Raw genomic sequence first — 15,877 nt, forward strand, 5'->3', positions numbered from 1 at the left:
TACCAGGATAGCATGGCCAAAGTTGCAAATAAAACTGCCAATATTTTAAGGAGGATAGAAAGATTAAGGCCTCAGGTGCATTCCAATATGCACTTACAGTGACAGGCTGAGGTCCAGATCAGAAAGGGCTGAGATGTGTCAGACAGCTAAATAGCCAGAGATGTACTGGGCCAAATCCATATGATTTCATGGGGCTGAAAATCTCGCTGATTAGTATAATCAGCATTAGAGCATCTTTGTCAGAGAAACAGAGCACTATAACATGTAAGACAGCACGGCGCATAACGGAACTGGTTAGTGTCATGGATTGAATTGTGTCTCCCCCAAAATATGTGTATCAATTTGGCTAAGCCATGATTCCTAGTATTGTGTGATTGTCCACTGTTTTGTCATCTGATGTGATTTTCTTATGTGTTGTAAACCCTACCTCTATGATATTGATGAGGTGGGACAGGTGGCAGTTAGGTTAATAAGGCAGAACTCAATCTACAAGACTGGATTGTGTCTTGAGTCAATCTCTTTTGAGATATAAAAGACAGAAGTGAGCAAAGAGACGGAGGACCTCATACCACCAAGAAAGCAGTGCTGGGAGCAGAGCGTGTCCTTTGGACTCGGAGTTCCTGCACAGAGAAACTTTAGTCCAGGGGAAGACTGATGACAAGGACCTTCCTCCAGAGCCGACAGAGAAAGCCTCCCCCTGGAGCTAACGCCCTGAATTTGGACTTCTGGCCCACCAGACTGTGAGAGAATGAACTTCTGTTTGTTTGAGCCATCCACTCGTGGTATTTCTGTTACTGCAACACTAGATTACGAAGACAGTTAGGGAACACCCTTATTTGACAGTATTGATAAGCAATCTTCATATGGTCACTGGAGACTTACTGTTGGACATGACTGAGCCCGGTTCCAGATCAAATCAAACTTTTCTTCCTGTGGGTTGGAAAGGAATAAAATTAACTCACAAACTGATGACTGCCCTGACATGGAACACAACAGAGAACCCCTGAGGGAGCAGGAGAGCAGTGGGATGCAGACCCCAAATTCTCATAAAAAGACCGGACTTAATGGTCAGACTGAGACTAGAAGTACCCTGGTGGTCACAGGCCCCAGACCTTCTGTTAGCCCAGAATAGGAACCATTCCCAAAGCCAACTCTTCAGACAGGGACTGGACTGGACAATGGGTTAGAAAAAGATGCTGGTGAAGAATGAGCTTCTTGGATGAAGTAGACACTTGAGGCTACGTTGGCATCTCTTGTCTGGAGGGGAGATGAGAGGGCAGAGGGGGTCAGAAGCTGGCGGAATGGACACTAGAAGGGAGAGCGGAGGGAAGGAATGTGCTGTCTCATTAGGGGGAGAGCAATTAGGAGTACATAGCAAAGTGTATATAAATTTTTGTACGACAGACTGACTTGATTTGTAAACTTTCACTTAAAGCACAATAAAAAAAATACAGGATTTACAAAATAAAAATTACGTTAATTAAAAAAAAAATTAACTCACAAACAAAAACAAAAGGTCTCAATCCCATTTAAATTCATCAAGACTGAGCTCCAGAACTAAAATATATCTAACACAATCCCTTAAGTTCCATAATTTATGAGCCATTCTTTTTTTTTTAATAATTTTTATTGAGCTTTAAGTGAACGTTTACAAATCAAGTCAGTCTGTCACATATAAGTTTATATACACCTTACTCCATACTCCCACTTACTCTCCCCCTAATGAGTCAGCCCTTCCAGTCTCTCCTTTCGTGACAATTTTGCCAGTTTCTAACCCTCTCTACCCTCCTATCTCCCCTCCAGACAGGAGATGCCAACACAGTCTCAAGTGTCCACCTGATACAAGTAGCTCACTCTTCATCAGCATCTCTCTCCTATGGAAGGTTCAGTCCCTTCCATGTCTGATGAGTTGTCTTCGGGAATGGTTCCTGTCCTGGGCCAACAGAAGGTTTGGGGATTATGACCGCCAGGATTCCTCTAGTCTCAGTCAGACCATTAAGTCTGGTCTTTTTATGAGAATTTGGCGTCTGCATCCCACTGATCTCCTGCACCCTCAGGGGTTTCTCTGTTGTGCTATGAGCCATTCTTATGAGAGGGAGGAAAAACCAGATATATGCTTTGCTATTCAGTGTCAGAATTATGTGTGAAGAGTGGATACTCCATGTGCTCCAAACTCTCCAGGGGATTCTGACAAATGTCATTGACATCAGGCCAGTGAGCCAGGCTAAGACAACCTGTCCAAACAATGAGTCAGTATCAGAGATCCAAAGCATCATGAACTTTTAGCTGTTGAACTCATGAAGAGCCAAGGTATATATGTGCAAGAGGGAGAAAAAGAGATAACAATATCCTCTAACAAGCAAAGGGCCTGGCTTTACTCTTCCACCTATAATGTTTCCTCTTTAATCTTACACTTACACATGTAAGCTTAGCATGTATTTGTGTGCTTGATATAAACATAACTTAAGCTACTTCTTCAGGGAAGAAGATGATCTAGCTGACTGACAACCCAGTACTTCAAATGCTTTCTTACAGTGGAGGTCAGCAGAAGGGCACCAAACCAGAGAAAGCCAGCGGCACTCCTTCCCAGTCACAGATCTCAATGGTCAAGCAGTGGCGAGTGACAATATCTAAGACAGTAATTTCAGGAAGGGAAAAACCAAGAAAATGCCACTTGCTTAGGGAAATGCCAGAAAAAGCCTACGAGGAGGCTTCGAGTCAGCTCGGGCATAGTCACTTACATACCAGCAGGGAAGAAAGCTACTCTAGAGGCCCTGTCTTTTGGAAAACACCAAAAAGAAATAAAAGGCATTTGGAAATTGGTTGGCAACATGAACTTACACCATGCTCCCTTGTCCAAGCCTTGACTCAAAGAGACATTTCTAAACCAGAAGGAGGGAAAACAAGAACCATAAATATACCATATGGAGCTTCCAATCTCTGGTGCTCAGGGCATAATAAAAACCCTCAGAGCGGTAATATACAAGTTCTCAAGAGGAAATAAACATAGGAAAAGTAAAGGCAACTGCCTGCTAAGGTTAGAGCATTGACCTTCCTATTATAACACTTTCATTTTCCCCTCCAAACTACTTACAGGAATAACCGCGTAGATTGTATCTTTTGCTGCAAAATACTGCTGCCAAATCTGTACCAAAAAAAAAAAAGAGAGTGTCTGTGACATGTGGGTAATCTTCACAACCTGCACCAAGAAATGGTGACAGCTTTTATTTCTTAGCATAATATGCTATTTGATAATGGGGAGGAAAAATCCTACATAACGCTTTCATTACTAGTATATGATTACACAAAAGATTTAATACCGTCTTCTCTTCTACCTGATTAAACTGTGACCCTTAATAACAAATTCCTGTCAGAGAATTTGACTCTAATAACCTTGTTAATCATTCCACTCAAGATGTGGTTTGTGTATGACAATCTATTTTTTTTTTTTTCCATATCTTCTCTTCCCTCCCCAAACTCACACCTCCCTAGCCAGTTGTGGACTCTTCCAGAGACCAAGACAGCAAATGCTCAGAGCCCAGGATCTGCAGTCATTTGGACCTGGGTGTGAACCCAGCTCCAATCATTTACTGGCCATGCTACCTTGGGAAAATTTCAAAAAAATCTCTAAATAACACCATAAAAATGGCAACAATAACCTTACAAGATTATTATGAGGACTAACTAAAATTACACAGATTTGTGCTTGGCACAGAGTAAACACTACAAATAAATGGCAGCTTTTATTAGCTAGCACTGCCTTCTAATACGCAGCTCTTGGAATCCTGTTTCCACAAAGTCTTCCATGTGAGGAAGAAATAGGCTCTGTTGGATCAGAAGTCCCACCTCAGGATGGCATCAAAGAATGAGAAGGGCACAGATGACCTTCATCACGCAAATACCAAAAGGCAGAAAATATACCCACTCCTCAGTTATCAACATGGTTAGGTTCCAAGACCAGGTCATTATGTGAAAATCAACATTTTGTGAAAATGGAGGATGACTACATCATTACATAACTGCCAAAGTACATCATTACATAACTGCCAAACTACCGAAAATCATAACCATAACCATCACAGTCAGCATCACTATTGCCTCACACCTCTGTGTTTGTTACTGCCTGACATACATTGTTAATGCACAAATAGATAGTAGATTTTTTACTACTGTCGTAAACGTGAAATGTCGGATAATGAGATAGTCAATAAGTGTGGAGTAGGTGTATTCCCAATCACTCATCATCCAGCAGACATTTTTCTGAGTACCTTTTGGGTTACAAGGCATACAACCCAGAGACTCTGTTTACAGGAGGGTTGCTAACTAGGGACAGAGATAAAGCCATAAGTAAATGACCTTATTATGACACAGCATATCCTAGACACTTTATGAGAGGTATAAAGTACAAAAGCATCTCATAGGATAACTTTTGATTGAAATGATCAAGGGAGACTACACGGAGGCTGTATATAAGCTCAGCCTTAGAGGACGGGAAGCATTTTGGGAGTCACAGATGAGGAGAGGAAGACTTTTCAGTCAGAGACAATAACGTGCAAAAGCACGAAGGACAATCAAAATAACAGTAGGAAAAAACATGAACACAGAGCGTGTCCATGATCCAGCCTCAATCTATATTTCTGGCCTCATTCTACTCTTTCCCAATATATTTTCTAATCTCTGATTAAATCCAACAACTCATGATTTCCTTACTACATTTTGTATGTTTCTGCTTCTTTGCCTTTGTTATTTAATATGTTTTTATCATAGAAGTTAATGAAATTATTTTTAAAATTAGAAAATAGGGAAAAGGGAGAAAATATCCATAGTCCTACCACCCTAACAAAATCAGTTTCTATTTTTATATAATTATTTCTAGTATGTCCTCTTCAGAATATTTTTTCTTTCATAGTGTATATAGCATATATATGGGATATTGTGTCTTGCTTTTTATCACTTAGCATCATATCACTGGAGGCCTTCAGAACCAGGGTAAGGAGTTCCAAATTACTTAGAGTCACTGGAGCTTTTGAGCAAGGTGTAGCATGGTAAGAGCTAACTGGTGGCTTTCTGCATAACAGAATAAGAGGTAGGAGACTACAGCCAGGGATACCAGCTGGAAGATTTTTGCAGAATCACTATGATGATGGCCACTACCATCACCACCATCAATGATTATGATGATGATGTTATTGCTATTAGGTTCCACTGAGTCAGTTCTGACCCATAGTGATGCCACATACAACAGAATGAAACACTGCCTGGTCCTGCAACATCCTCACAATCATTGTTATGCTCAAGCCCTTTGCTGCAGCCACTGTGTCAATTCATCTCATTGAAGGTCTTCCTCTTCTTCAGAGGCCCTCTATTCTACCAAGCATGATGTCCTTCTCCAGGGACTGATTCTTCCTAATAACATATCCACAGTATGTGAGATCGAGTCTTGCTACCCTCGCTTCTAAGGAGCATTCTGGCTGCACTTCTTCCAAGACAGATTTGTTAATTCTTCTGGCAGTCCAGGGTATATTCGATATTCTTCACCAACACCACAATTCAAAAGTGTCAATTCTTCTTCCGACTTCCTTATTCATCGTCCAGCTTTTGCGTGCATATGAGGCAACTGAAAACACCATAGCTTGGGTCAGGTACACCTTAGTCTTCAAGGTTACATCTTTGCTTTTCAACACTTTAAAGAGGTCTTAAAACAAGTCTGAGAAGCTGGATTATACGAAGAACGTGGCGTCAGGATTGGAAGAAAATTCATTAACAGCCTGCGATACGCAGATAACACAACCTCGCTTGCTGAAAGTAAAGTGGACTTGAAGCACTTACTGATGAAGATCAAAGACTACAGTTTTCAGTATGGATTACATCTCAACATAAAGAAAACAAAAATCCTCAGAACTGGACCAATAAGCAGCATGATGATAAACGGAGAAAAGGCTGAAGTTGTCAAGGATTTCATTTTACTTGGATCCACAATCAACACCCATGGAAACAGCGTTCAAGAAATCAAGACACATTGTATTGGGCAAATCTACTGCAAAAGACCTTTTAAAATGTTAAAAAGCAAAGATGTCACTTTAAGGATTAAGGTGCGTCTGACCCAAGCCAGGGTCCCTATGAGTTGGAACCGGCTTGACGGCACCTAACAACAACAATAACAACGTTCCTGGTACTATGTTAATCAATTTATGTGGATTATCAAATCTCACCTTCTATAGCACTGTAAACTCTGTATTAATATTTCCCCATGCCAGATAAGAAAACTGAAGCTTAGAGATATTACTTTCCCAAGGATACAAAAGTAGTAAGGAATGATGCCAGGACTCCAACTCCTATCTGTCTGACTCCAAAGCCTTTTTACCACTACACTATTTTGTACCCTTCCCTACCCTCCAACCTAATAACAGACAAAAAGAAGTCAAAACCTAGCTACAAACTGACCTTCTAATCATCTCGTAATACATATCCCGTTACTGGGAAAACAAGTGAAAAGATTTGTCCTAAAATCACAAAATTCAGTCAAAAATCACCTCAGAACTCATTTGGTCTGACAGATGGTACCACAAAAAATGATACCATAGTGCTTGAAAACCTCTAGACTGAGAAACTAGCTATTTCCCACATACTCCAAAAGCTAAGTTTTCCATCTGGGCCATCAGTTCTATCCTTTCATTTCTTCATGAATTTCGTACCATCAACTATAGTTCCTTTCTCTTCTTATAATCTCTCCTTCATCAGCGCCTTCTCCATATATCCAAATTTCTCTACAACTTAAAAATTCCTCTCTCAACTCTGACTCTCCTTGAATTTTATTTCCCTTCTTCCCCCTGTCCATCAAATACTACATTTTTAGAAATAGTTTACACTCAAAGGCCAAACTTAACGGTCTGACTGAGACTGGAGGAACCCTTGAAGCCTCGGCCCCGGGATGCTCTGTTAATCCACAGCTAAAACCATTCCCGAAGCCCACTCTTCAGGCAAAGATTAGAGTGGACTATAAAACACAAAATAATACTCGTGAAGAGTGTGCTTCTTAGTTCAAGCAGATACACAACTCCTGGGCAACTCCTGTCCAGAGGCAGGATGAGAAGGTAGGAAGGGACAGGAGCTGGCTAGACAGACACTGGGGTGGAAAGAGGGAGTATGCTGTCATATTACACGGATTGCAACTACTGTCACATAACAATACGTGTATACATTTTTGTATGAGAAATTAAGTTGAGCTTTAAGCTTTCACCTAAAGCACAATTAAAAAAAAAGTTTATACTCATTTGAGCAACCCACGAAAATCTCACCTTTACCCCTTCCCCTGTTCCTCCCAAAACATTTAGATTGCTGCCATCAAGTCAATTCTGACTTATGGAAACCTTATGTACACCAGAAGAAAACAATGCTGGTCCTGCATCATCCTTGCGATCGCCAGCATGTTCGAGTCCATCGTTGCGGCTATTGTGCCAATCCATCTCACTGAGGGTCCCCTTCACACTCACTGGACCTGTACTTCACCAAAAATGATGTCCTCCTCTAGCAACTGAACCCTCTTGATGCTGTGTCCAAAGCAAAACAAGTCAAACAATGTTCTCTTGTGATCCATAAGGTTTACATTGCTTAATTTGGGGAAGTAGATTGCCAGGCCCTTCTTCCTACTGTCTTAGTTTGGAAGTTCTGCTGAAACCTGTCCACCAAAGGTGACCCTACTGTTATTTGAAATACTGATGGCATAGCTTCCAGCATCACAGCAGTAACATGCAAGCCACCACCGTACAACAAACTGACAGACAGATGGTGGTCCCATATAAAAATGGCGGTATAGCAAGGGCATCTGACCTTCTCTAAATTGAAAAGGGGGAAGGAGAATCGAGATCAACAGCCCAAGGCTGAGTCCTATGAAGCAGAGGTCAGACATACCTCCTCTCTCCATCTTTTTACCAATTCTGGAACCAGCCATCCCTTCCATGGCACTCTCTACTTCTCTGCTGGATTTTATAACTTACTGTAATGGCCACACAGAGCTCGCAGACAATACTCATGATTATGGGTTTTATTAAGGAAGTAACAAGTTACAACTCAGGATGAGAAATGACTCAGGATACAGTTCTTCAATTAGGACAACTTCTTCTCTGCCGTGCCTGCAGGCAGGCCTCCCTCTGACCTGCAGCCCTACCTCTGCCCTGCTTGAGCAAGTGTTATAAAGCCCTTCAGCTCCACCAGTTAAGTACCCAAGGGCACACCATTCTGCCAGCAATCCTCAGCCTGAAGACACTCAGCTTGTTTGCTCGGTGGGACACCAAGCCTAGCTCTGCTGACAAGTGCCCAAAGGCACCCCTACTCCACCAGGAAGCCTCCTGCTCAAAGGTGCTCAGCTCTCACTCTATGGGTTGGCACACCCACAATAACCACCTTACTCTGTGGGCCAGGAAGCTTGCTGCGCCATCTCACGCTGGTCTACTGGTTCTGCTGTTGCCATTTCTCTGCCATTCCTTCTTGCCATCTTGCACCATCTCTGGTGTTACAGCTCTCTCTCTCTCTGTTTCCTGGGTCTAGGAGGTTCTTGGCATAGGGACCTCAGATCCAAAGGATGCACTCTGCTCCCATCTCTTCTTCTTGGTGGTAGTGAGGTCCCCCTTTTCTGCCTGTGGGATGGCTCATTTAAGCCTAGTGGGATGGCAAAAGTGACCAATCCCCTTGTTAGGGTTCCACATACCTTATTTGCATGGCCCACCCTCACAAGGGTACCATGCATCTTCTCTGCATTATTGCAAGCTGTCCAATCCTTTTGGTGGGCCACAGCACCTTCTTTGCATAGTTTCACCCAATCATGTGGTGGGAGTTAGAAGACCATGGCGAGAAAGGCCATATAAAAGCAATTCATAGCACTGCACCCCATAACATACCCAGTGGTCATTTACTGCACCCTACTTAGCCTCTGCACAACATCTCATAGCATCAACCACTCCCTTAACTTCCATAACTCTATTCTGGTCAACACACTTGGCTGCTAACTGAAAAGTTGGAAGTTTGGGTTCACTCACAGATGCCTCGGAAGAAATGCGTGGTGATCTACTTCAGAAAAATTAGTCACTGAAAACCCTGTGGAACATACTTCTACTCTGACACACAGGGGGTTGCCAGGAGTTGAAATCAACTTGACAGCAGTTGGTTTAACTTGTCTCCTACCTTTCTGAGTATTCCTTCTTAGATTTCTTCACTGGCTCCTTTTTCTTTTCTCAAGCCTTAGTTGTTAAAGTTTCCCAGGTTCCAGCCTTAGTAGCCTATTATTCTTGTTTTCTCACTTTCTCCCATGGCTCCAACTATCACCTACATGTCAAGGGCTCCAGCAGTCATTCATTAATTTTAAAGAGATTTACTGAACATATATTACCCTATATGCCAGGCACAGGGGGCAAAGAAATAAAAGACACCATCTGTACTCCTGAAAAGCGCATGGTCTAGCTTATGGTTAGGCAACAGAGAATTATAATGTAACACACCCATAGCCCAGGATGCTCTGAGGGCAAAGAAGAGGCCTTTAGCCCAGGTTAGAGAATGAGTGCCAGAGAGGAGAACACACTTGGGTTCTATCCTGGAAAATGATCAGATGTTAGCCAGGTGAACAGGAGGCTGGAAAGATGGACAGGTAGGAGATAAGAGACAAGTTCAAAGAAGGGAATGATAGTATTAGCAAAGGCATAGGTCAGGGAAGGCATCATAGTCAAAGTGACAACTGAGTGAGCTGGTGCTGAAGACTGGGTCACCCTCCTTTACAGTTGTTCTGCTTTTTCAACTATCATTTTAAAATGTAGGGCTCCATGTAAAGACACCAATCAAGGTGTGGGCTAACAGAGCACAGGACTATTATCTTCCAGACTTGGGCAAACCACTCTATTAATGCTCTATAAAACCAGCCTATAAGGTTGCTTAGCTCTTTTTTTTTAAGCATGTCAAAATACTATCTTCTCATTTTAAGGATAGCATATTCTGCTTACTTTGATTTAATTTGTGATATTAGCAATTTATGAACCAACATTGAAATATATGAGACTGATACATTATTCCTAATGTAGTTGACCTTAGTTACCCAAAAATTATTTCAATGAATACAAATTTGTATCTAAATTTATAAGTCTCCATGATACTTGTAATATGAACCTGGGCTACTCCTACACCAGGTCTCTCTCTCCCATAAATTATATGCTTGGGGTTCACCTTCCACTGGCACTTCTTCCCAAAGGCACAGTCTGAGTTCTTGAGACTCTGTATAAGCTTCTATTAAGAGAAGTTAGAACCCTGTGCTATTCTTATTTGTTTTTGTGTCTGTTCCTCCACTAGGCAAAACTCCTTGAGGATGGGGGATCCTCTCATTTGTCTGTGTTAGCACAGAGCCTGACATTTAATAGGTATTCAATAAATGTTTGAAGTGAATGACATAGCATCCAAAGGAAACTCATGGCAACTGGAACAACTTTCTATAAGGGCCTATCATGCAAAGTCAAACAGATGGGGTTGAGTCTCAGCTCTGCCGTTAACTACGTTAACTAATACCTGTAAGTCACAGTTTCCTCAGTCGTAAATTGGGAATAATAGCACTTACTTTACCAGGTGGTTATGAGAATTTAGCGAAATAATGCATATGAAGCACTGGGCACTGTACCTGACATATAGTAAATTGTTATTATTTTGATCCTCTTAATATACCTAAAATATAATTCATGGAGCTATAAGGAATGCCAGTAAATAGCTTATTGTAGGCTAGTTAGAAAGAAAAGAATCACAGACATGAAAATGTGAAGGGCAATGTAAAACAAGATGTATGGAATGACCAAACAGGCAGGATAGATTGTGAATGCTTTGAAGGAAGGTGTCCAGGAAGCTTCCTGCAGAAGGTCCAATGATAATAGAAGGATCTAAATGCCAAGAAAAAGAATCTGAGGAGTCACTAAACATTTGTGAGCAGGGTACTAACATATTTATTTTTATTCGTGTATTTAAAAACACAAATATAGCATTTATTCTGTGCCAGGCACTGTTCAAGTGCTTTACAAATACTAACTAGTTTAAATCTCTCCAATAACTCTATGAAAAAAGCAGTATTACTGCCTATACTTTACAGACAGAAAAGCTTGTCCAAGTCATTCATCTAGTAAGTTAGCAAGTGGCAGAGCAATGATTTAAAATTCGCAGCCAGGTTCTAGAGTCTGTGTTCTTACCCAACACACTATGCTTCTCCATAATGAAAGCAAAGCTTTAAGAGGACTCAACTGGTAACGATCTGATAAGTGAAGTGGAAATGGGAGAAGTGGGAGCGGGGAAATTTATCCGGAGGTAGTATAGTAATCCAGGTTGAGAGTACTGGTGATTTAAAATAAGATATGGGCAATAGGAATGAAAAAATAAAGGGGGAATGTGAGCTGATAAGACATACAGGGTGAGATCACAAAAGGCAAGTTTTCTTTTGCCACCGTTCTTTATGTAATTCACCTTTGCCTTTTACGACATTTTGGCTAGGTGTCAGGAAGTGTATGGTCCTCTCTACAAAAAGATTTGGTTCACATTTTCATAAGGTATACCAACTGATTTTCATCCATTACCTGCTTTATTTCTTCTGCAGTCTTGTCTTTCACCATCTCAATGTTAAAGATTGAACTGAGAGTCTGAAAGAAAATAAAAGACAATTAATATCCCGAATTAAAAAAACCGTTTAATTCTATCAGCTTTTGGGAAGCAACGTGTCATGAGAGTTAAGCAGATCTGCTGTAAGTAGAGAATAAGCATAAGAAAACCTGCATGCTCAGAGGAAGTAAGCCCTCCAGCCCAGGCAGATTTTTACTTTTCTATTTCTGAGGAGTATTTATAAGTCACAATGTACTTCCTACCACCACCCATCTGTCAGTGTGTTGTACTGTAGTGGCTTTCCTGTTGCTATGATGCCAGAAGCTATGACACCTGTATTTCAAATACCAGCAGGATCACCACAGTGGACAGGTTTCAGCAGAGCTTCCAGACTAAGACAGACTAGGAAAAAAGGCCTGGAGGTCTACTTCTGAAAGTTAGCTAATGAAAACCCTATGGATCACAACAGAATATTGTTCAATATAGTTCTGGAAGATGAGCCCCCTATGTTAGAAGGCAATCGAAATACACAGTGGCCACAACAATGAACTTGAGCATACCAATGATCGTGAAGATGGCACAGGACAGGGCAACATTTCCTTCTGTTGTACATGGGGTCTCCATGAGTCAGAGCTGACTCAATGGCAACTAACACAACACAACATTACACGACTTCCCAAATGCTTCACCCTTATCAGTAAGCCCTGCAGCACTTTGTAGCTGATGAGAGCAGGAAGCTTGGATGTTACTTTTAATTTAACTGCTACTCTATCAAGGGGTGGCTCCTTATTTGCAAATCACTAACAGCGTAAACATGTTTTTTTTGTCTTTAAAGCTACTCCCCATAGAAAAGGGCATCACTACATTTTCTTCACATTTCCTCTAGCACTCCCAGGACCCACACTATGCTAGGGGTCATGTCAAGGACACGAAAAAAACTATGAAAAATTTTTCATCTCTATGGCTAGAAAATCACCTTACATGAAAAATTACTAAACTACAGTAAATATGTTCAAATCTGCAGCCTCTTGTTACAGATGTTCCACATGACTTCGGAATTGGGTCTCTCTATCTAATTGAAAACTTACCTTGTCCTTAGTGAATCCTCTGCTCATAGGCTGTTTCCCCAAGGTGTCTGTCTGAAATACATGATGAGACAAGGGTATTAATTTCTACTTTACTCACAATAAAAAGACCACCACACTAGATGAGGTACCCAACTTCCCATTAGGTAATTTTATACCTGAGAACTCGGCTCTCTCCACTCTATATAATATCTTGTACATACTTTTCTAAGAGTTGTCGTTTGTGAGACAACTTTCCTCTGGAGTATTTTCCCTCAGTGACTGAGATTCTGAGATGCAGAGATGAGAAGGGATTTCTCTCAGTCAGTAAGCTCCATCTACAGTACCGAGAGTCCATTCTATACTTGCTACTGTGGATCTGAGGGTCTCCTTCCCAGGGTAAGACCTGCTTGGGCTACCTGTGCTCTGCCCTCTGATGTGCTCCACACTGAGCCACAGCACAGATGAGAAACTTAGATGTATTTCTCACAGCTGCTTCTTATCTCTGACAGCACTTCTGAGGGCAGGTGTCCTTCAGCTGACTACATAGTGTTTTTCACTACTCAGTCTTAATATTCTCTTCTCAAATTAGACTCTGCCTAGAAAAGGCCAAGAACAACTGAAAGTGATTATTTTCCCTCCTAGCCCACTATCTCCGATAAAGGCCACTGCCAGGAAGTCCTATTTTGAATTGTCTCTAATTGTAGGGATGGGTTGTCCTAAGTCTTAGTAACACAGTCCAAGATCAGGTCTTTCAGAGCAAAGGAGTACAGTCTACACCTGAGATTCTGACGCTGAAAAACTCTTAAGGCATAAAAGTCTGCCTTTTGTTGCTCTGTGCTTTAATGAATCCAAACCTTTCAGAAACAATGCCCACAGAACCTGTAAGAACAAATTGGTGTAGGAAAACCTGTTGGATACACTCTAGTCTTTTTGGCCACACCCCTATACACAGGCAGCATCCTAATGCAGCTTCATCACTATATGTAACATCCAAAGGAGAAAGAATCATTTTCATCTCATCTTCATATCACTGATGCTCTGGTGTACCAGGAAAACAAAACAAAGGCCACCATTTGCACAGATGCCTTTACCCTTTAATCACCAAGCATCCAACTCCATGTATTCTTTCCCCACAATGTCCCTCCAAACCATTCTTTGTTTCATTTTCACTTGTAGAAATAAAAAATTTAAGTCCCCAAGTATGTTGTTGTTGTTAGCTGTCATTCAGTTGGTTTCGATTCATAGCAACCCTCGTACCACAGAATGAAACACTGCCCAGTCCTGTGCCATGCTCATAATCGTTGTTATACCTGAGCCCACTGTTGCAGCCACTGTGTCAATCCATCTCATTGAGGGTCTTCCTCTTTTCCAGTGACCCTGTACTTTACCAAGTATAAGTGTATTACATTTTATCAAAGCTAAGATGCCAATGATTTAAGATGCACCATTATTTTATGTATCAGAAAATGATGTCAGTTAAACAATAACATAATACTTTCATGTCAATTTCAGAGATATTAAAATGTGAAACTAAAAAAACAAAAATGTAGGCTTCAGAATAGATGAAATAAGGTAATTAAAATTAGAGTTGAAAGTATAAGCCAAAAGTGTCGAGCACTTCACACAACATTTAAACGGGTGTATTACTGCCCCCTACAGATGCTTTGGAAATCTGGGGGGCAATTTTTTGTTGTTGTCATAACAACTGAATGGATGGTAATACCTGCATTTATGGGAGGGGCAGTGGTACCACCAGATACTAGATGAGCTACAGTCTGCAGACGAGTTCTAAATAATGAAGAATATTTCCCTCATCCTGCACAACTTTTCAATGTCTCGCCAGGCATTCTTACAAGTAAAAAACCTTTTATAATTACCTGGGCCTTGAATGGAAACCCTGGCGGCATGGTTAAGAGCTGCAGCTGCTAACCAAAAGGTCAGCAGTTCAAATCCACCAGGTGCTCCTGATGTAGAACTGTATGGGACAGTTCTACTCTGTCCTATAGGGTCACTATGAGTTGGAATCGCCTTGACAGCAATGGGGTTTTTCGGGCCTAGAACCTAACTCCATTTAGCCTTTTTAAAAAAAAAAACAAAAAACAAAAAAACTTGGCTTTAATAAACACTGAGTTTGCCAGAAATGCAACTAGTATACAACTGAGAGAAGACTGTACATTGTGGAATCTCAGGTCACTGATAACACAGCTCATGGTTTTGAAGTCACCAACATCCCTATACCAGTCAGCATAGTTGAAATGTAGCTGACTACATTAGTTTTCACAATAATGCTGTGCCCAAAAATAAGAATTTACATATTAAAATTCATATTTTATCTAAAAATACTTTCCTGATATTATAGTTAGGGTATTATATTGATTCTTCCCATCCCCCAAATTATGTGTGGGTTATATTGTCTAGATTTAATTTCAGGGTAGAAAAGTGAGAATTAAAAGAAAAATTTTTTATAAAAGGGGGATGCTGAGTCCAATGTGGTAGGAATCAATGACTGAAAGTAAAGAAAAGGCTTTGGAAATGAAGAGTATAGGGCTAGTCATTAGCCTTCGTCTATCTAGATAAAAAAGATAGTAAGCAAGTATTTACCTGAGAGTTGCCATAATTTAAATGAAATCTTTACTTACTCTGAATCTTATTATCATTAATTTGAGTTTCTAAGTCTGTTTACAATAACGGACAAAGCTTTCCTATATAATATTGAAAGCTTATAATACCGCAATATGTCCAGGAGTTATCGACTCGTAACTTGGGTACAATAAATGTTTATTATCGGAAATTGCATTTGTTAAAATATTTGTAGTAGAGAGTTGTTTGTTTACAGAGCTGTAAATGATGTTTGTCACAGGAGGCTGAATTTGCTCACCCACCTTGCGATGATTAACTCACTGACTACTGACCTTGTTCTAATTAACTCAACCAGTTATTAAAAGAATGAGTGAGTTCTCTTAAAAATAGGATGCCCAAGGCAAAAAAAAAAAAAAAAATTATTTTTCAAGTAAAATAAACATCTTTGAGTTGACTTTAACACAGAATCCTGGTTTTCCACTCCAACTACCTTATTTCCGGCTCTCAGCAGCCCACGTCTGGCTTACTGCAGCACATTCCCCCTGGTTTTGGCCTCTCCCAATCCAGTTTGTTCTGTGAACCACCCTAGGTTAGTGTTTCAAATCATAGGCTGTGGA

At 40.8% G+C, this 15,877-nt stretch overlaps 1 protein-coding gene across 2 annotated transcripts in view; it reads right to left on the reverse strand.

The window, feature by feature from the left end:
- ATPAF1 (ATP synthase mitochondrial F1 complex assembly factor 1) overlaps positions 1 to 15,877 on the reverse strand; it is a 45,981-nt gene that overhangs the window by 25,143 nt on the left and 4,961 nt on the right. For both annotated transcript variants that reach the window (XM_049879203.1, XM_049879202.1), the window contains exons 3-6: positions 12,702 to 12,752; positions 11,592 to 11,654; positions 3,095 to 3,145; positions 883 to 930 (exon numbers count right to left, since the gene is read on the reverse strand). In XM_049879203.1, the coding sequence (XP_049735160.1) occupies positions 883 to 930; positions 3,095 to 3,145; positions 11,592 to 11,654; positions 12,702 to 12,752 (213 nt within the window). The remainder of the gene's footprint in view (positions 1 to 882; positions 931 to 3,094; positions 3,146 to 11,591; positions 11,655 to 12,701; positions 12,753 to 15,877) is intronic.

This window comes from Elephas maximus, chromosome 3 (assembly GCF_024166365.1).
Source record: "Elephas maximus indicus isolate mEleMax1 chromosome 3, mEleMax1 primary haplotype, whole genome shotgun sequence".
In the NCBI taxonomy this organism is placed as follows: Eukaryota; Metazoa; Chordata; class Mammalia; order Proboscidea; family Elephantidae; genus Elephas; species Elephas maximus.